The sequence below is a fragment of the Sorex araneus genome, chromosome 2 (assembly GCF_027595985.1).
Source record: "Sorex araneus isolate mSorAra2 chromosome 2, mSorAra2.pri, whole genome shotgun sequence".
Classification (NCBI taxonomy): Eukaryota; Metazoa; Chordata; class Mammalia; order Eulipotyphla; family Soricidae; genus Sorex; species Sorex araneus.
Genome location: NC_073303.1, coordinates 231,597,405 through 231,619,072, shown reverse-complemented (window position 1 = coordinate 231,619,072; position 21,668 = coordinate 231,597,405). Strand labels below are relative to the sequence as shown.

At 46.5% G+C, this 21,668-nt stretch overlaps 1 protein-coding gene across 1 annotated transcript; it reads right to left on the bottom strand.

Moving 5' to 3' along the window:
- Positions 1 to 13,379: 13,379 nt before the first annotated feature.
- Positions 13,380 to 14,318, bottom strand: LOC101545966 (olfactory receptor 1361-like). The gene has a single exon (XM_004616674.2). The coding sequence runs from the start codon at positions 14,316 to 14,318 to the stop codon at positions 13,380 to 13,382; it is 939 nt and encodes a 312-aa protein (XP_004616731.2).
- Between the last annotated feature and the right edge of the window lie 7,350 nt (positions 14,319 to 21,668).

Sequence of the window (21,668 nt, the reverse complement as noted above, 5' to 3'; positions counted from 1 at the left end):
CCTCAGTCCTCATCTCCTCCATCACTGATGCAGTATAAACCGCCATAGGGTGGTTCCAGAGGGAGAAGCGTGCTCCGTGTGCACTGGGGCCAGGCTCACCTGGCCAGAGAAGGGCGAGTCCTCCAGCCAGCAGCCCTTTGCCTTGGCACCTGAACTTCCAGCTCCATCTGATTTTGTATTTTCCCACAATTGATGAACATAGTTTTACTTGAAATGGACATAAATGATACAGGGCTTTTATTTCATTTCCCAAAGTCAAAAGATTCCCTGTAGGGTTCGGGCTGCCTCCCCCTGCTTCCTGTGGCCCCAGCAGCTTTGCACATGCCCCAGAGTTGCCTCAGCTATGATTTAACTTCAGCTGCATCACCTCCTGTATCACATCTCAAACTCTACAAGAAGGATAAACCAAAAGCGGCACACCAGGCCAGATGGGATGGAATGTAGACAGTATTCGATCTTGAATAACAAAACACAAGCACAGTCTTATTCTGGAACAGCGTCTTAGTAATCTCTATACAAAGACTTACTGGCTCTTTTCCAAGAAAACATTTTTTGATCATTCTTGTAGCCAATTGTTGATAACAAGCAATATACAATACAGTATTTGAGGCCCAGTATAGGGGCAGGCTTAAAGGGTGGTTCAGAAAATTGGAGATTAAGGGGTGGGAAGGTGCAATATTGGTAGGATTAGTGTTGGACTGTTGAATGTCTATAACAATCATCCTGAACAACTTTAGTTTAGAAAAAAATTCCCTGAAAAATATTTATAGTGCAGCTCCTTCTTTAGCCCACAGACTTTCTGAACACTATACCGTCAATGTGCTGGAGCAATAGCACAGCAGGTAGGGCGTTTGCCTTGCTCGAGGCCGACTTTGTTTCGGTTCCTTTGTCTCTCTCGGAGAACCCGGCATGCTATTGAGAGTATCCCGCCTGCTCGGCACAACCTGGCAAGTTACCCGTGGCATGTTCAATATGCCAAAAACAGTAACAAGTCTCTCAATGGAGATGGTCCTGGTGCCTACTTATAGGGAGCCATTTTGCAAGCCTGGCTCTTATCCTCTAGCCATTTTGCAAGCCTGGCTCTTATCCTCTAGTCAAGCGGAGGCTTACTTGGGATTCCTGTAACAAGGTCACCACTGCTGACCTTACTGATCTTATCAGTTCTCCATTCCTCTCTCACTAGCCAACACCCATGCCTGATCTGCCCAACGCCCATGCCTGATCTGCATTTTACTATTGTTCCTATGGGGGTCCAAGCATGCATACCGCCCCCTCCCACCAAGAGGTATAAGTATTGTAACTGCTGTGAATAAACTCTCTCTCCTCCTCCTCTTCCTTCTGGTCTGCGTCTCTTCGTTCGGTTGCATCCCCTCCTTAGCCCCGTGAAAGGTCCTCCCTGCGGGACAGGATGATGCCCGAAGGGGGGATCCCACACCTACTCGAGCAAATCAGTGAACAATGGGATGACGGTGCTACAGTGCTATACTATCAAAATATACAATCACGTTGCCAGAGAATTCAACACAGGAGAAGCATGTTCACTGAACTTGGAATGGTCTAACTGAAAGATTTCATTTTCTCCTTATCCTAAGAATGAAGAAACACATTCTAATAACACATGGTAATGAAGGGGACTAGATACAATAGCAACAACATTCCTGTTCTGCCCCTTTGCCCTATGTAGAGACGCAATGTCCAAGATTTCTTCTCCTGTCTCCCTCCTGACTCCTACCTGAGGGCAGCACAGTCCTTCAGGAAAAGCCACAGGATTTCTTCTTCTTTTTAATTTTTTTTTATTTTATAAACTAGTTCACAGTACTTGATTACATTTCGTATTCAAACACTAATCCCACCACCATTACACCTTTCCACCACCATATTTTGGGTGTTTCTATCCTGAACCCCAATTCCTACCCAAAGCAGAACCAAAATAATATAATATTTCCCTTTAAGGTTTGTCTACTTTGAATCCCATCATATGTGGTGTGGTACTCTTGGACTATGCACAGGGTGTGTTCTATGAAGTGTTGCATGGCGATTTAGTCCAGAAAAAGATTCACTCGTGGAGCTGAAGAGATAGCACCGTGGGTAGGGCATTGGCCTTGCACGTGGTCGACACAGGTTCAATTCCCAGCATCCCATATTGTCCCCCGAGCACTGCCAGGAGTAATTCCTGAGTGCATGAGCCAGAAGTAACCCCTGTGCGTTGCTGGGTGTGACCCAAAAAGAAAAAAAGAACTGAAAAAAAGTGTTCACTGGTGGATGAGGCTCAGTCTGAGCATGTGGAGAGCGGCTGTGATAAGGGAGACAGTTGAGTTCTGGAGGTTTTCGGCTGCTGGGCTGTGTCCCTGGGGGTGAGGCTAGGTCTCATCTGCGCCTCTTTTGGGCAGCCTGAGTGAAACAGCTTGGTGCAGGATCCAGTGGCATGGTTATGGTTATGGCGAGCGTCATGTTGCTCCCTTCCAGGAGAGAAGGACATGTGATCTCAAGCTGCAGGATTTATTTATTTATTATTATTATTTTTTTTTTGCTTTTTGCATCATACCCAGCGATGCACAGAGGTTACTCCTGGCTCTGCAGTCAGGAATTACCCCTGGTGGTGCTCAGGGGACCACATGAAATGCTGGGAATCGAACCCAGGTCAGCCGCATGCAAGGCAAACACCCTACCCGCTGTGCTCTTGGTCCAGCCCCTCTAGCTGCAGGATTTCGTGGCGTTATGAATGTGTATTCTTCAAACCTGTTTTGTTTGACTGTGTTCGCTGCTTTCCCTCTCATTGAGGTAGCATGGTTACAGCAGTGCCAGAGGCCAGGGTGTTGGCGTGTCGGCCGACTGCCTCTGTAGCGCCACTAGAGTCACTTCTCCCCCATCTCTTCCTCTCAGGCCCGAGGTGTGCTAATCTCATGCTTGTCTTCAGAGGCCAAGGGCTCGTTCTTGTTTGATGCTGTCTGTCCTGTGCTGTTTCTCTGTGAAGCACAGCCAGTGAGCTGCTCTGCGGGATGGGCTCTCTGTGTCTGCCCCCATGCTGGGAAGGACCCGCCAGAGGAGCTTGCTCTGACTTCCCACTAGGAGCTCCCACAATTTCACTGTGGATCAGGAACCTTTACTGTTACTTCCTGGGCGGGGAGACCCCCAGAGTCACTGGCCTCTTCTTGCTGTCGTTTCCAACTATAAAGTTTCACTCCTTACCCAGGCCCTCGAGCTGGAGAGTCCGGGGCCCCTTCTCAGACTCACCTGGGGGCCTCTACAGTCCTGTCAGTCCATTGCAGGCAGAGAGCAGAAACTTTCACTCTGTGTTTGATTAGAATGACTGGCTGCAAGTTCTGAAAGATTTGTCTTCCTTCCCGACTCATAAATCCAACCCAGATTAGACACGGGATGGTGCTTGGGGGTGCTGTCCCTGGGCGGGAACCTCCTGGGCAGGACCAGGGCACTCTAAGGAGCCCTGGTAAACACGCTTGATGTTTTGTGGGGACGCAGGAAGGCAGCTTCTACATCAGTACCACCCGCGCTGCCACTGTCCTGGGTTTCTGCCCCACAACACTAGGGAAAATTGCACATCATCTTTTTCAAATGTGGGAGTACTAGGCGAGTACTGATGGTGCCCTCAGGCTTTCTGATACCCCAAAATTGCTGCTGTGCCTTTGGCCGCACCCCAACAACTTGGGGCCAAGTTTACCAAGAAATTAAACAGCAAAAGTTTAGTATGTGGGAGCCACACCCACAAACCACCTCAGGGGGTATAGCTCAGCTATACAAGTTCATTTCCTGGCCATATTTCAGTGACTCATACATCTCGAAAGAAATCAGAAGCTGCAGTTAGGGCCAGTTTCGAGGTGCCCTTCAGGCGAGCGGGCATGCCCTACAGGGTAAATGCCAATAGTTTATTTCTCTGGAAAAGATGGAAACAAGGGCACGATCCAGAGACACACAAAAGAATTTCCGAAGCAAGCAGCTCGCTGAAGAGATGCCTCTGGACTTTATGCCAGGCCAACTACACCGGGGTGCGGTGCCTCAGATGCCAGTAGGCGTCGTCCTTCCACCTGCCTCCTAATACCCTGGTGGCCGCCAACTTCCAGAACACAATGGGAAGTGCGATATGCAGGTTCAGTGACAGCAAACTCCAGGCCTCAAGGGATAGAGGATGGGCGGGTCCTTCTCATCCCCCACCCTGTCCCCATTGGACTCTGGATGTCACGCCCACACATGGTCTCTGACTACTACTTAAGCTCCTTAATGGCCATAATCCAGAAACACACAAAAGTATCTCCAAACTGATCAGCTCAGTTTGCTGCAGAGATTTCTCCAACCCTAATTATCTAAAATTTTGGAACCCCAGGAGCACGAAGCCCCTCTTGTGTCCGCACAACATCTTATGTTATTCATAACAAGCAGTACAAAAGAGAGTATAGGGGAGACCTTTGGATTTGCCATTCCCCCCCGCCACACACACACACCTCATACCTCCCTGCCTCAGGAACATAGACTCCACATTTAGAACATCTAACTAATAGGTTTTCAACTAAAAACAATGACATCATTATAGAAAGCCAACACCCAAAGAGACACCGGACTCATAACAAGCAACAAAACATATATCTCAGGAAATTGAATTAACATAACAAACAGATGGAACTTAGGGAAGTAGAATATTCTCAGAAAAATAAAAGAGGGATATCGTTGCATGAACTGTCTATATGTTATGATTTTGGCCCTCCTCAAGGAGAGGATGTAGATACTCATAACTCTAGACTTTGCAAGAAAGCTCCAGGGTCAAGTATGAGGATTCAACTTTACGGCTTGGGGGTGGCTGGAGAGAGAGTGCAGCAGGCAAGTCTTGCTTGCCTTGCACACAATACACCCTGGTTCACTTCTTTGACTCTGCACACGGACTTCTGAACTCCAGGAGTGATCCCTGAGCACAGAATCAGGAGTAGGCCCTAAGCACCACTGAGGGGGGGCTCCAATACAAAAATAAAATAAAATTTAAGGTGAACTAAAAGGGAAAGATGTAGAAAGTAACTTAATTGTTTAGTGGAAAACTTGAAAGAATATTCTTTTAATCTAATAGAATCAGGAAGAAGTATTTAATGAGTAAGCATGATTTATAGAGAACAGTAATAATAGGTCGAATACTAGTAACCATATTAAATGTGAATATATTATAATAAGTTATAACTTATTATATAAGAATAACTTAATAGAAGATCATAAGTTAAAAATCTCTGAAAAGGTGCGCACCCCGTCTCCCGAACCGGCTTGTAACTGCGCACGTCCATCAGGTACGAGGACCATCCCTCGGCCACGTCCTCCCGTCCCCCCCATCAACAGGAAGACACTGGGGGCGTGGCCTGTGTCTTAGTGGGCGTGGTCTAAAAGTGGGCGTGGCTTCCTCTCAGAGCGGCGGCCGCAGTTATTCTTTGCTACCTCAGCTCAATCGGTACTATGTATTCCTTTGAAAACTCACTTTTGCGATCTCAAACACTTACGCAAAATAGCCATTAGCTTAGGCTGACAGTATAAAAGCTATCAGTGAATAAGGGAAGTTTAGCACAATCGGAGCCCCTTCTTCCCACAAAAAGGAAGAGGAATAAATAACTACAAGGTTCCAACTCTACACTTCCGTGACAATATGAAGAAGCAGCGAAAATCCCCCCCGCGAAGAGAGGGGGAAGAAGAGATACCAGAAACCTCAACAGGGGCTTCTCACATCTACGACCTCTCAGATAAACAATTCAGAGAGGAAATCTGGAGGAGAGTCGACCTACTCCAAGCAAATATGGAACAGACATCCAATAAATTAAGGGAGGAGATGAATGAAGCGCTGGAACGGTCTACCAAGAAAATACAGGAACAAATGAGAGCAGAAATGAGAGCAGAAATTTCAAACCTTTGAACGGAAGTCTCACAAATAAAGGAATCGGTAGATGAAATAAAAATCTCACTAGATGCCCTCAACAGTAGAATGACTACAGCCGAAGACAGAATCAGTGATCTGGAAGATGAGCTGCAGAAAGCTTATAGACAGCAACAAATCATGGCCAAAGACCTCAAAATGGCTATAGAGCGAATCAGAGCCCTGGGGGATGACTTCAAGAGGAACAACATAAGAATCATTGGAGTACCAGAACCGCAGGGAAGCAACCCCAATGAAAAAAACACAGTCAAAGATATCATTGCTAAGAAATTCCCAGAGCTGGAGAAGGCAGGCATCCAGATACAAGGAGTCCGAAGAGTACCAGCAAAAAGAGACCCGAATAAAAAGACCCCAAGGCATATCATAGTCAGAATGACGGATACCATGGATAGAGACACAATTCTGCAAGCAGCAAGGGCAAGGAAGGAAATCACATACAAAGGAGCACCCCTCAGATTTACGGCCGATCTGTCAGAAGAAACCCTCCGAGCCCGAAGACAATGGTGGGACATAGTGAAAAAACTCAACGAAATGAATGCCTCACCAAGAATACTTTATCCAGCTAAACTCTCACTCAAACTCGAAGGAACCATACACTATTTCTCGGATAAACAACAGCTCAGGAACTTCATAGACCCAATCTTGAAAGAAGGTCTAAAGGGGCTACTGTAAGACAAGGAGGAGCCCCATAAGAACAACAAATACCACAGAAAGATGACACAAAACCACATCACAATAATCTCTCTCAATGTCAATGGCCTAAATGCACCTATCAAGAGACACAGAGTGGCTAAATGGATCCGGAAATTAAACCCAACATTCTGTTGCCTGCAAGAAACACACCTGAACAAACAGAGTAAACATAGACTCAAAGTCAAAGGATGGAAAACAATCCTCCAAGCAAACAACCCCCTTAAAAAAGCTGGAGTGGCCATCCTGGTATCCGACAACATAGATTTCAGGATGAAAAAGATCAAAAGGGACAGCGAAGGTCATTTTCTGTTTATCAAGGGATATGTACAACAGGAAGAAATCACACTCTTAAACGTATATGCTCCTAACAAACGACCGGCTAAATATTTAAAACGACTCCTAACAGACTTCAAAGAGGACATCACTAACAGCACAATTGTAGTCGGAGACTTCAATACGGCCTTATCGCCTCTAGATAGATCCACAAGAACAAAACTCAACAAGGAAACACTGACTCTGAATGAAGAAATTGAAGAGAGAGGCCTAATAGACCTATACAGGGCCTTACACCCCAAAAAGAAAGAATACACATTCTTTTCCAGTGCACATGGAACATTTTCAAAAATAGACCATGTACTGGGCCCCAGAACATACCTCAATAGAATCGGAAAAATAGAAATTGTATCAACCATCTTTTCAGACCACGATGCGCTGAAGATAGAAGCTAACCACCCACAAATACGGAAAATCAAATCAAACACCTGGAAATTAAACAATTCCATGTTGAACAATGAGTGGGTCAAGAAGGAAATCAAGGAAGAAATCAAAAGATACTTAGAAACAAATGAGAATGAAGACACGAGCTACCAAAACCTATGGGACGCAGCTAAAGCCGTGTTAAGGGGAAAATTTATAGCTCTCCAAGCATTCCTCAGGAAGGAAGAAAGGACCCACATAGATAGCTTGACTTCACGACTCAAGACCCTAGAAAAGGACCAAAAAAAAGACTCCAAACCAGACCGAAGGAAAGAAATAATAAAAATTAGAGCAGAAATTAATGACATCGAAACCAAAAAAACAATCCGAAAGATCAATGAAACAAACAGTTGGTTCTTTGAGAAAATAAATAAGATTGATAAACCGCTAGCAAGACTCACAAAGAAAGAAAGAGAGAAAACTCTAATAAATCGAATCAGAAATGAAAAGGGGGACATCATAACAGAAACCAGTGAGATTCAAAAGATCATTAGAGACTACTTTGAAGGTCTTTACGCCACAAAAAAGGAGAACCTAAAAGAAATGGATGGATTCCTTGATTCCTACAATCTCCCAACACTGAAGAAAGAAGACGTGGAATACCTGAATAGACCCATCAATGTTAAGGAAATTGAAACTGTAATCAAAAACCTCCCCAAAAACAAAAGCCCAGGCCCAGATGGTTTCACTGGCGAATTCTTCCAAACATTTAAAGAAGACCTATTGCCTGTTTTCCTCAAACTTTTCCAGGAAATTGAAAAAACAGGAACTCTCCCAAACAGTTTCTATGAAGCACATATCTCCCTAATACCAAAAGCAAACAAAGACACCACTAAGAAAGAAAATTACAGACCAATTTCCCTGATGAACACCGATGCGAAGATCCTCAACAAAATACTAGCAAATAGGATCCAACAACTCATCAAAAAGATCATACATCACGACCAAGTGGGATTCATCCCAGGGATGCAAGGATGGTTTAACATTCGGAAATCAATCAACATAATCCAGCATATCAACAAAAGTAAAGATAAAAACCATATGATCATATCAATAGATGCAGAGAAAGCATTTGACAAGATCCAACATCCTTTCATGATGAAAACCCTCGCCAAAATGGGGTTTGGAGGAACTTTCCTCAAGATAGTCGAAGCCATCTATCACAAGCCTACGGCAAGCATTATCCTCAACGGGGAAAAACTAAGGGCCTTTCCTCTGAGATCAGGCACAAGACAAGGATGCCCACTCTCACCACTTCTCTTCAATATAGTACTGGAAGTACTTGCGATAGCTATTAGACAAGAAAAAGAGATTAAGGGCATCCAGATAGGAAGGGAAGAAATCAAACTCTCACTATTTGCAGACGACATGATACTATATCTAGAGAAGCCTAAAACCTCTACTAAGAAACTCTTAGAAACAATAGACTTATACAGTAAAGTTGCAGGCTACAAAATCAATACCCAAAAATCCATGGCCTTCATATATGCAAACAATGAGGCAGAGGAAAGGGACATGAAAAAAGCAATCCCATTAACAATCGTGCCCCAGAAAATCAAGTACCTCGGAATCAGCTTAACCAAGGAAGTAAAAGACCTTTACAAAGAAAACTACAAAACGCTACTCCATGAAATCAAAGAGGACATGAGGAAATGGAAACATATACCCTGCTCGTGGATAGGGAGAATCAATGTTGTCAAAATGGCAATACTCCCTAAAGCATTATACAGATTCAATGCGATCCCTATAAATATACCCATGACACTCTTCAAAGAAATGGATCAAGCAATCCTAAAATTCATATGGAATAACAAACGTCCAAGGATAGCTAAAACAATTCTTGGGAAAAAGATGATGGGAGGCATCACCATCCCCAACCTCAAACTTTACTACAAAGCAGTAACAATTAAAACAGCATGGTACTGGAACAAAGGCAGAGCCGTAGACCAATGGAACAGGGTGGAATATCCCTACACACAACCCCAAATGTATGACCATCTAATCTTTGATAAGGGAGCAAGAGATGTGAAGTGGAGCAAGGAAAGCCTCTTTAACAAATGGTGCTGGCACAACTGGACAACCACATGCAAAAAAATGGGTTTAGACCTTGACCTGACACCATGCACAAAAGTCAGATCAAAATGGATTAAAGACCTCAACATTAGACCACAAACCATAAGGTACATTGAAGACAAGGTTGGCGAAACCCTCCACGATATTGAAGATAAAGGTATCTTCAAAGGTGACACGGAACTAAGGAATCTAGTAAAAACAGAGATCAACAAATGGGACTACATTAAATTAAAAAGCTTCTGCACCGCAAGAGATACATTGAACCAGAATCCAAAGACTATCCACAGAATGGGAAAGGATATTTACACAATACCCATCAGATAAGGGGTTGATATCAATGGTATATAAAGCACTGGTTGAACTCCACAAGAAGAAAACATCCAACCCCATCAAAAAATGGGGCGAAGAAATGAACAGAAACTTTACCAAGGAAGAAATACGAATGGCCAAAAGGCACATGAAAAAGTGCTCTGCATCACTAATCATCAGAGAGATGCAGATCAAAACAACCATGAGATACCACCTTACACCACAGAGACTAGCACACATCCAAAAGAACAAAAGCAACCGCTGTTGGAGAGGATGTGGGGAGAAAGGGACCCTTCTTCACTGCTGGTGGGAATGCCGACTGGTTCAGCCCTTCTGGAAAACAATTTGGACGACTCTCAAAAAATTAGATATTGAATTCTCATTTGACCCAGCAATACCACTGCTGGGAATATATCCCAGAGAGGCAAAAAAATACAATCGAAACAACATCTGCACATGTATGTTCATCGCAGCACTGTTTACAATAGCCAGAATCTGGAAAAAACCCGAATGCCCCAGAACGGATGACTGGTTGAGGAAACTTTGGTACATCTATACAATGGAATACTATGCAGCTGTTAGAAAAAAGGAGGTCAAGAATTTTGTAGTTAAGTGGATGGGCATGAAAAGTTTCATGCTGAGTGAAATGAGTCAGAAAGAGAGAGACAGACATAGAAAGATTGCACTCATCTATGGTATATAGAATAACAGAGTGGGAGACTAACACCCAAGAACTGTAGAAATAAGTACCAGGAGGTTGACTCCATGGCTTCGAGGCTGGCCTCACGTTCCGGGGAAAGGTCAACTCAGAGAAGCGATCACCAACTACATTGTAGTCAAAGGCCATGTGGGGGAAGGGAGTTGCGGGCTGAATGAGGGCTAGAGACTGAGCACAGCGGCCACTCAACACCTTTATTGCAAACCACAACAGCTAATTAGAGAGAGAGAACAGAAGGGAATGCCTTGCCACAGTAGCAGGGTGGGGTGGGGGGGAGATGGGATTGGGGAGGGTGGGAGGGACGCTGGGTTTACGGGTGGTGGAGAATGGGCACTGGTGAAGGGATGGGTTCCCGAACTTTGTATGAGGGAAGTATAAGCACAAAAGTGTATAAATCTGTAACTGTACCCTCACGGTGATTCTCTAATTAAAAATAAATAAATTATATAAAAAAAAAAGAAAAAAAAATAAATAAATTAAAAAATAAAAAAAAATCTCTGAAAAGGGACAGACAGATAGTACAGCAGTGAAGGCACTTGGCCACACGTGGCCACCCTGGGTTCATTCCCCAGCACCCCATATGGTCCTCCAAGCACTGCCAGAAGTAATTTTTTAAGCACAGAGCCAAGAGTAATCCCTGAACATCACTGGGTGCACCCCCTCTAAAAACAAGAGCCCTCCCTACCCCAAGGGACCCAGCCCCAGCAACTGACCTCCACTACCCAATGCCTCTCGGAGAGCCCAGCAAGCTACCGAGAGTATCCAGCCTGCACGGTAGAGGCTGGCAAACTCCCTGTAGCATACTCGATATGCCAAAAACAGTATAAATAACAGACCTCATTCCCCTGACACTGAAAGAGCCTCCAATCATTGGAAAAGACGAGTAAGGAGAGGCTGCTAAGATATCAGGGCTGGGACAAATGGAAACGTTACTGGCACCCGATCGAGTAAATCGAAGAACAACGGGATGACAGTGATACAGTGATATAAGCAGGGGAAGGGACTGAGGGTGGGGGATACTGGGGATTTTGGTGGTAGAGGATGTGCACTGGTGGAGGGTTGGTTGTCCGATCATTGTATGACTGAAACTCAAGCAGTGAAGCTTTATAACTGTAACTCACAGTGATTCACTAAAAAAAAAAAACAACAAAAAAACAATGTGGAGTTCATGCCCAATTCAATCAGCTTACTGGCCTAAGAAATAGCAGTACTCCTACATTCAAAAAAAATGTGGGAGACTTGGGTGCCTGCTGTTCTGACTCTCCTCTCTGACAGCAGATCGGGTGCTGTCCGAGGGAGGGACAGCCTGGGCATGGGCGGAACCTGCTGACCGCAGGTGACTGAAATGCAGCGGTTCTGCTCACTGGTTCTTGGCTCACTCCTAAGTCGCTTCTTGAGTGTCACCTTGTGCTGCGTCCCACCTAGACAGCAGTTCAGGAATATCTGTCTTCACCTGGGTTTGGACTGACTTTGGGTCTGTCTGTGATGTTTCCCGTCAGAACTTCACTCTTTACAAAGGGGAAATAATAATGGAGATATAAACTTATGTCTACTCCTGTGGACCTTAGAAATGGTGTCATACATATCAGAATAGAGAAAACAGGGAGCTAATCTAGGGAGGCAGAAACGCTAGATGTGCTAGCTCCAACTCAGGACAACTGTTCTGCTGCCACTAAAGCGACTGTGAGACAAATGCATCGGTACTTCCCGTGAAGTAGATGGAAGAATGTAGTCTTCAAAATAAATTTTAAGATGCTTTCTAGAAATAAATGAATAACAAAAAAGTGGGTCATGAGAACATTATTTTTTAAGGTTCTGTGTTGAGTATAGCAACAAAAATCCAGTGTAAAGTCTGAAAGCTCTCTGGCTATTGAGTCTGTGGTGTTTGGGTTTCTTGTTCAGAGCCATTTCACCGGCACCTGCTTGAATGAGAGACTTGACGTCAGCATTTGATCACAGGACATTTTACTGGAGCATTTACAACTTCCAACCTGTATCTCCAGAGTTCCAGGCTAACAAGTTTTGTTTCTATTTTGGTACTAGCAACTCTAAAATTTTTGGTTGACATGAATATCTCTTTTTTCAATTTAAGTAATATTTTAATTCACTTTAAGTATAAAATAAAATAAAATTGCACTTCATCTTGGCTTCAGAAATTATTCACAAAGCCCAACACAAGTTAGTTATTTCAAGTCTAAAATCAACATATGGTGTCTTAACAGAAAATAATGCATGCCTATTTACATGGTTATGGTAAAGACTAAATATACGTATGTAAGAGAACAAATAAGTATACCAAAATAGGAGTATTGGAGTATTTTTCCTTGACCTTAGTTTTCTTCTGCTTCCTTTCTTTCTGTAAGATGGTAGAGAACAAGCTAGAAAAACGATGAATGGACCAGCAAAATAGTAGAGCAAGTAAAATGCGTACCTTTCACATAGCAGACCCAGTTGGATCCCAGAAACACATATGGACCCAGAGCTCCTTCAGGAGTGATTTCTGAGCACATAAAAATGCTTAGTAGCAGACACAAAGGAGGAAGAACCCTTAATCTGCAAAAACAATGAATATGTCTTAAAAGGAAAGGAAGGGGCCAGAGCGATAGCACAGCAGGTAGGGTGTTTGCCTTGAACTCAGCTGACTGGCTTCGATCCCTGGTATCGCATATGGTCCCCTGGGAACCACCAGGAGTAATTCCTGAGTGCAAAGCCAGGAATAACCCCTGAGCATCGCTAGGTGTGACCCAAAGACCAACAAAAAAAAAAAAAAGAAAAAATAAAAGAAAATAAAATAACCTAGTAAGTTAACAGACCACGAAGTTATAAAAAGACCTTATTAAAGACTAGATTGTGAAGAGAATTTAGGACATGCATAAATATATTGGAACAATGTTATGTACATTTCTCTTCTTGCTAAGTAAAAACAGTCTTTCTAATGAGAAGGGACCTGAACGCACCCTTAATGTCCCTGTTACGGAGGCTGTAGATGAAAGGGTTCATCATGGGGGTGACCACGGTGTACATCACTGCGGCCACTGTTTTCCCCTGGGTCTCCTCGGAAGAGGAGGGGGTAAAATACACCCCGATGATGGTCCCGTAGAAGAGACATACCACGGAGAGGTGGGAGCTGCAAGTGGAAAAAGCCTTCTGCCGGCCTGTCTTGGATGGGATTCGCATTACGGTCGAGAAGATGAGCAAATATGAGATCAAGATGCCCATGAAGGGGAGGACAACTGTCAAGGACCCCTCATAGTTCACCACGACATTGTTGAGGAGAGTGTCGGAGCAGGCCAAGTTCAGCAGAGTGCTGAGTTCACAGAAGAAATTTTGCACCTGGTTGTGGGTGCAGAATGAGAGACGGTTCAATAGTATGATGTGAACCAAGGAATTCCCGAATGATGTGGCCCAGGATGCCCCCACCAGGAGGCTGCAGACCTGGGGTGTCACAGACATGGCATAGTGCAGAGGGTGGCAGATGGCCTCATAGCGGTCATAGGCCATGACACCCAGCAGGAAGCAGTCAAGGCTAACAAACAAGATGAAGAAGAACGTCTGGGTGAGGCAGCCGGCATACGGAATGCCCCTGTGCCCCGAGACGTGGTTGACCAGCATCTTGGGGATGGTGGTGGAGGTGAAGCAGATGTCCACGAAGGCCAGGTTGGCCAGGAAGAAGTACATGGGGGTGTGGAGCCGGGCGTCGGTGACAATGGCCAGGACGATGAGCAGGTTGCCCAGCACCGTGACCAGGTACATAACCAGGAAGAGAATGAAGAGCAGCTGCTGCTCCCGGGGGTCCTCAGAGAGGCCCATTAGGAGGAACTCAGAGAACTGGGTGAGGTTTCCTGCCTCCATGACTCCTGGATCAATGAGAAAGGGTTCAGGGTGCTGTCCCAGGTGCTGACCCAGATCAGGTGTTCATGGTGAGCTATCTATAACCCCCTGGATTAACTCGGTTGTTCATCATTTCCCACCACTCTCTCTCTCTCTTTTTTTTTTTTTTGCTTTTTGGTTCACACCCGGCAATGCACAGGGGTTATTCCTGGCTCATGCACTCAGAAATTACTCCTGGTGGTGCTCGGGGACCATATGTGATGCTGGGAATCGAACTCAGGTTGGCTGCATGCAAGGCATGCAAGCTCTACCCGCTGTGCTATTGCTCCAGCCCCCCCACTCTCTCTTAAAGGAGTTTACATCTTACTTATACAACAGACCACATGCACACACCATCCAGCCTCCACCTCAGATGCTCCGTAATGTTTATGGACATCAACCAAGCGACCCAAGGATTCCACACCACAATCCTGAATCTCACTGAATCTGTCCTTCATTGGTCACTCCTGAGCTCAGCTTTGTCAAGGGTAGGGTACGAGCCACCTGGCTATACCTCAGGGATTCCCCATAACCGGAAATGTGCAATACTTTGAAAAAGGGACAAAATGGGTTAGGGAGGGAGCGAGAGATGGTGGATGGGAGAGACAGGGCTGATGAAGAGAGAGAGGAAGTGGAAGAGCCAAGTGGAAGGAGGAGGGAGACAGGCAAATAGAAGCAGGTGGGAAAGGCACAGGATGTTTGCTTCATATTTTAAACGTGGACATGAGCCACGTTCTAGTCTGAACTATGATCTGTATTTTCTGAATATCTAAACTAGACAACACATAGTTTTAGATTTCCACCCACCCTGGACTATTTGGAAGGGAGAGCGCGGTAAATGAGAGAGAAGGAAGAGGAAGATAGATGGAGAGAGGCTATTACATGGGTTGGTTGTAAACTCGGGACCCGCCCTGATACTTGGGTCATGGACAGTGTTGGCTGTTCCCCTCCTGAGGGCCCAGCTTTCGTCTGGACACTCGTCCTCACCCACCAGTCAATCACCCTCCTCCTCCTGTCCTATAGCTAAGAACAAGGTCCAGGTCCCCCTCCTCTCCCAGAGAAGGTGCAAGGGCGGCCCCACACCCTGCACCTCATGCTTTACCTGGCCCCTCACTCCTTCCGATGCCCCTCTCCTCCCCAGCTCACACACATCCACCTCACCCCCTCCACTGCCCATTTGCCTCTTCTCTGCTTTCCTGGGCTCAGTGTCTTATTCTTTTCTTTTTTGCCTTTTGGGTCACTCCTGGCGATGCACAGGGGTTACTCCTGGCTCTGCACTCAGGAATTACACCTGGTTGTGCTCAGGGGACCATATGGGATGCTGGGATTCGAACCCGGGTCGGCCACGTGCAAGGCAAATGCCCTACCCGCTGTGCTATTGCTCCAGCCCCATCAGTGTCTTATTCTTTGACCTCATCTCTCCATGGACACAATCAAATGAAATAGCAAGCTTCTCCACTATTGAAATTCTGCCCAAGACTAGAGCCAATGGCTGCTGCCTGCTCCCCACCAACCTTGTGCATGACCTGGTACGTGGGCGGCTTCGATCTTGCTCTGATTCATGCAGCAGTGCATCCATGTATAGGAGGAAGAGGTTTGGAGACAAATTCAGCCTTCCCTGTCACCCTATTCCAACACTCTTCAACTCGGCTACGCAAGACCCCGGAGTTGGGTCCTCTCACGAACTTAGACACTCATCGCTATCGCTTCTTCATGTTTTATTTGGTATACATCCTTCACACCATTGAACTGAGCCCAGAGCGGCACCGTCACAACCCCGAGGTCACACAGAAGTCTGAGCTGCCGAGCCCTGCCTCTTCTCTCTCTCTGTGCATGGCTCAGCTCCCACTCTCCTGTTGTATCCCTTGACTGTGGAGATGTGTGAGTACGGTGCAGTTCCTCCGAGGTTGAAGAGGCAGGTCAGTTCCCCAGGAGCATCCTACGACCCAGAAGAGCCCAATTTACCCCGTTCTTGGTGCTCCTAGGGCTCTGTCCCCCGTGCCTTGTTAGGGCTCCTGCTAATTGTCCCTTCACCTCCATCCCTCTGCGCCTGGCCCTGGGGTGGGGAGGAGGAGACAATGCTGCTGGCCCTGCATTTCCCTTCACTGGTGCACTCAGGAGGGTGGAACTCTGGGTCCTGCAGGGACTCTGCTCACGGCTGGGGCAGCAGGTATCTGAGCCCTCTTGGGTGTGCCACGTACCTCTGGGTGCAACTCTGGAAATTTGAAATGCGTTGTAATACACATCAACTAAAACTCACTTTGTTATCCAGTCACATAAGACATTCACAGTGTCGCAGGGAGTCATCTAAGCCACCATTTCACCACCTTTACCTCAGTCTTCATCACCTCCATCCCCTGATCCATTGTAAACCACCAGGGGCGCTGGCACAGGAGCGCCCTCACAGTCCAGAGAGGGAAGTGCGCTCTGTGTGCAGAGGGGCCAGGCTCACCTGGCCATAAAGAAGGGTGAATCCTCCCAGCCAGCAGCCCTCTGCCTTGGCACCTGAACTTCCAGCTCTATCTGATTTTGCATTTTCCCACAGTTGATGAGCATAGTTTTACTTGAAATAGACATAAATGATACAGGGATTGTATTTCATCTGCCAAAAAAAAAGATTTCCCGTAGGGGTCGGGCTTCCTCCCCCTCCTCTCTGGGGCCCCAGCAGCTTTGCACACGTCAGTGTCGCCATCAGCTAAGATTTAACTCCAGCTGCATCACCTCCCTTAAGGTTTGAACTTTTCGGAGTGCAACATCTCAAACTCTACAAGAAGGATAAACCAGGAGCACCATACCAGGCCTGATGGGATGGAATGTAGACAGCATCCGATCTCGAATAACAAAACATAAGCACAGTCTTAACCTGGAACAGTTCTTAGTAATCTCTATACAAAGACTTAATGGCTCAATGCTTAGATACAACAATTCACTAACTTTCTTCCAAGGAAACATTTTTGGATCATTCTTGTAGCAAATTATTGATAACAAGCAATATACAATACAGTATTTGAGGCCCCCTATGGGGGCAGGCTTAAAGTTTGGTTCAGAAAATCGGAGATTATGAAGGTGGAAGGCACAATAGTGGTAAGATTAGTGTTGGATTATTGAAGGTAACAAATCATCCTGTCACTGTCACTGTCATCCCATTGTTCATTGATTTGCTCATGCGGGCACCAGTAACATTTCTGTTGTGAGACTTGTTACTGGTTTTGGCATATCAAATACGTCACAGGTAACTTGCCAGGCTCTGTCGTGCGGGTAGGATACTCTCAGTAGCTTGCTGAGCTCTCCAAAAAGGACTGAGGAATCAAATCTGGGTCGGCCACGTGCAAGATAAATGCCCTACCTGCTGTGCTATCGCTCCAGTCAACAAATTGTCCTGAACAACTTTATTTAAGAAAATAATTCCCTAAAAAACATGTATAGTGCAGCTCCTTCTTTAGCCCACAGACTTCTGAACATTATACCATCAAAGTGTATTCATGTTTGAAATCATGAAATTCACATGTAAGTGGATGAACATGGAGAGTATCATGCTAAGTGAAATGAGTCAGAAAGAGAAGGACAGATGTAGAATGACTGCACTCATTTGTGGAATATGAAGTAGCATAATAAGACTAACACCTAAGGACAATAGAGATAAGGCCACGAGGATCACACCATAGTTTGAAAGCTGTTCCCATGTCCTGGGGGAAAAGGCAGTTGGGATGGAGAAGGAACCACTAAGTAAATGATGATTGGCTGGCTCGCACATCATGGAGCGATGGTCTATTGCTTCAGCAAATAGACCAAGGACCAAACACTATGACCTGTTAGTATCTGTGTTACAAATCATAATGCCCAAAATTAGAGAGAGGATAATAAGGATTGTACCTGCTACAAGGGCAGGGTGGGGTGGGGTGAGGGTGGTGGGTGGGACACTGGGAACGATGATGGTGGAAAATGTGCACTGGTGGAGGTCTGGGTGCTGAAGCATCATTTGACTGAGATGCAGTCATGCAAGTCTCTAACTGTATATCATGGTGATCTGATAAATCTTTTTTTTTTTAAAAAAAAGTGTAATTATGTCGCCAGAAAGTTCAACATGGGAGAAGCGTGTTCACTGAACTCTGAATGGTCTAACTGGAAGATTTCATTTTCTTCTTATCCAAGACCAAATGATAATGAAGGGGGCTAGATACAATAACAACAACATTCCTGTTCTTCCCCTTGCCCTATATAGAGACCCAATGTCCAAGGTTTCCGTTCCTGTCTCGCTCCTGACTCCTACCTGAGGGCAGCACAGTCCCTCAGGAAAAGCCACAGGATTTCATGGCGTTATGAATGTGTATTCTTCAAACCTGTTTTGTTTGACTGTGTTCGCTGCTTTCCCTCTGATTGAGGTAGCATGGTCACAGCAGTGCCAGAGGCCAGGGTGTTGGCGTGTCGGCCGACTGCCTCTGTAGCGCCACTAGAGTCACTTCTCCCCCATCTCCCTAAGAGGAATCTCAGGCCCGAGGTGTGCTAATCTCATGCTTGTCTTCAGAGGCCAAGGGCTCGTTCTTGTTTGATGCTGTCTGTCCTGTGCTGTTTCTCTGTGAAGCACAGCCGGTGAGCTGCTCTGCAGGATGGGCTCTCTGTGTCTGCCCCCGTGCTGGGAAGGACCCGCCAGAGGAGCTTGCTCTGACTTCCCACTAGGAGCTCCCACAATTTCACTGTGGATCAGGAACCTTTACTGTTACTTACTGGGAGGGGACACCCCCAGAGTCACCGGCTACTCCTTGCTGTATTTTCCAGCTATAAAGCTTCACTCCTTACTCAGCCTCCCCAGGCCTGTGAGCTATGAGAGTCCGAGGCCCCTTCTCAGACTCACCTGGGGGCCTCTACAGTCCTGTCAGTCCATTGCAGGCAGAGAGCAGAAACTTCACTCTGTGTTTGATTAGAATGACTGGCTGCAAGTTCTGAAAGATTTGTCTTCCTTCCTGACACATAAATCCAACCCAGATTCATCCAGGTTCACTCTGTTTGCATCAGAGCGGCAAAGTTGCTTCCCTGGGCTAGCACAGTGCCCCTGGCTGGAGCCTCTCGACCCTGCTGCTCCTTCCCCTGACCTGGACTCTCTGTCTCCACTCACCTGTGTAGGTGTCTGTGTGAGCAGGTATCTGAGTGAGCAGGTGTCTGAGTGTGCAGGTGTGTTTGTGTGTACAGGTATCTGAGTATGTAGGTGTCTGAGTGTGCATGTGTGTGCAGGTATGTATGCAGGTGTGTGCAGGTGTCTGAGTGAGCAGGTGCGTGTGCGAGTATGTGTGAACAGGTGTCTAGGTGAGCCTGTGTGTGTGCAGGTATGTGTATGTGCAGGTGTGTGTGAAAATGTGTGCTGTGTGCAGGTGTTTGAGTAAGCTGGTGTGTGTGTGTGTGCACAGATGTGTGAGTGAGCAGGTGTCTGAGTGAGCAGGTGTTTTGCACGGGTATATGTTTGCAGGTGTCTGAGTGTGCAGGTATGTGAGTGTATAGGTGCTGATATGAGCAGGTGTGCATGCAGGTGTCTGAGTGAGCAGGTGTGTGTAGGTGTGTGTGTAGGTGTGTATGTGCAGGTGTGTGTGTGTGCAAGTGTCAGTGAGCAGGTAGGTGTGTGTGCAGGTATGTGTGTGTGAGGTGTCTGAGTTGCAGGTGTCTGAATGTGTAGGTGTCTGAGCGAGCAGGTGTGTGTGTGTGTGCAGGTGTCTGAGTAGGTGTGTGTGTGTGTGTGTCTGTGTGCAGATGTCCGAGTGAGCAAGTGTCTGCAGGGGGGAGGCACCTCTTCTGGAGAGTGTCCAGGGCTGAGGGGGATGTGGCGGCACTCCTGGTCCCACAGGAGCATATTGAAGACCTAGCAGAGCCCAATTTACCCCGTCCTCAATGCTCCTTGGGCTGCGTCCCCTGTGCCTTGTTAGGGCTCCTGCTAATTGTCCCTCCACCCCTGCACCTCTGTGACTGGCCCCGGGGAGGGGCTCCCCATTCAGTCTGGGCTTTGCCTCTGCTCCAACCATAGGGTGGCGAGAGATCTGCATATCTTCAAGTATCCGCACTCACCTCACAGTGTTGCTTCTCAGCTGGAAGGACAGAGGGGGCCCTGTCTAGACGACAGTGTGCATAGGCTCGACGAGGTCAGAAGACAACATCAGATTGTTTCACTCACATGTGGTGTGTAAAGGAACAAAGTGAAATAAAATCGCTTATATTCATTCTGATGATCTCTGAGGTTTCTCTGAGAGGGGTGGATTGAAAGGGTCAGGGCTTCTCTTTTTCTCTCTTAGTTGTTTTAAGCTACATCCTGCATTGCTCAGGGATTACTTCTGGCTCTGTGCTCAGGAATTACTCCTGGTGGTGCTGCAGGGACCCTGTAGATAATGGGGACTGAACCAGGTTGGCTGCATGCAGGACCAGTGCCCTCCCCACTATTTTGGGGGGTCACACCTGGCGATGCTCAGGGCTTACTCCTGGCTCTGCACTCAGAAATTACCCGTGGCGGTGCTCAGGGGACCACATGGGATGCTGGGAATTGAACCCAGGTTGGTTGCATGCAAGGCAAACGCCCTACCTGCTGTGCTATTGCTCCAGCCCCTCAGTGCCCTCCCCACTGTCCTGTCATTAAGCCTCCAAAAGATCAGGGTTTCTGTAACAGTGGTAAAGATTATTGGCACATCATCTGTGGTCATGAGCAATATAAATATTTACAACATTCAAAAATACAATAAAAGTTAAGTGTTTAATGGATAAATAAAAGTTCCCACTCAACAAATTCTCCCTCTGCTATATAATATTACTGCACATAGGTTGGCACGTGCCATTCAAAATGATTAACATTACCATCAACTCAGCCTTTGTCTATATAAAAATGGCTCCAATTCTGAATCCAAAGGTACATTAGGTTAGCAGCTCTGCAAAGATAAGGAACAGGGACCAGAATCCCCATGGAAACCCCTAAGCCTTGTGTCCAGATGGTCACAGAAACTTTTAAATGACCACAGTCGGTCTCGGTTGACCATAACATCCGGTCAGGAGTGGGCGCCTCGCCTTCACCCACCGGACTGAGATGGAAGGAGGACCGCGCTCCAGCAACTGGGCGCAGCTGGGCCCCGCCCTCTCTGTTGGCAACGCGAAGGCGGTACAATGGCTGCGGGTACAGGGGGCGAGCCGCAGCCCCGTGTCCCCTTTCCTGTCGGGATCTCAAGGGCTGAGTCCCAAATTCATCACTCCATACAGAGACATACCAAAGATGGGGTCAAAGAGCAGTTGAGGGCCAAGGAATCCACCAGCGGGGTGCCAGGAGCACGCGGAGCGGCCGGGGCAGAGGGTCTGCCGGGCTGGCCA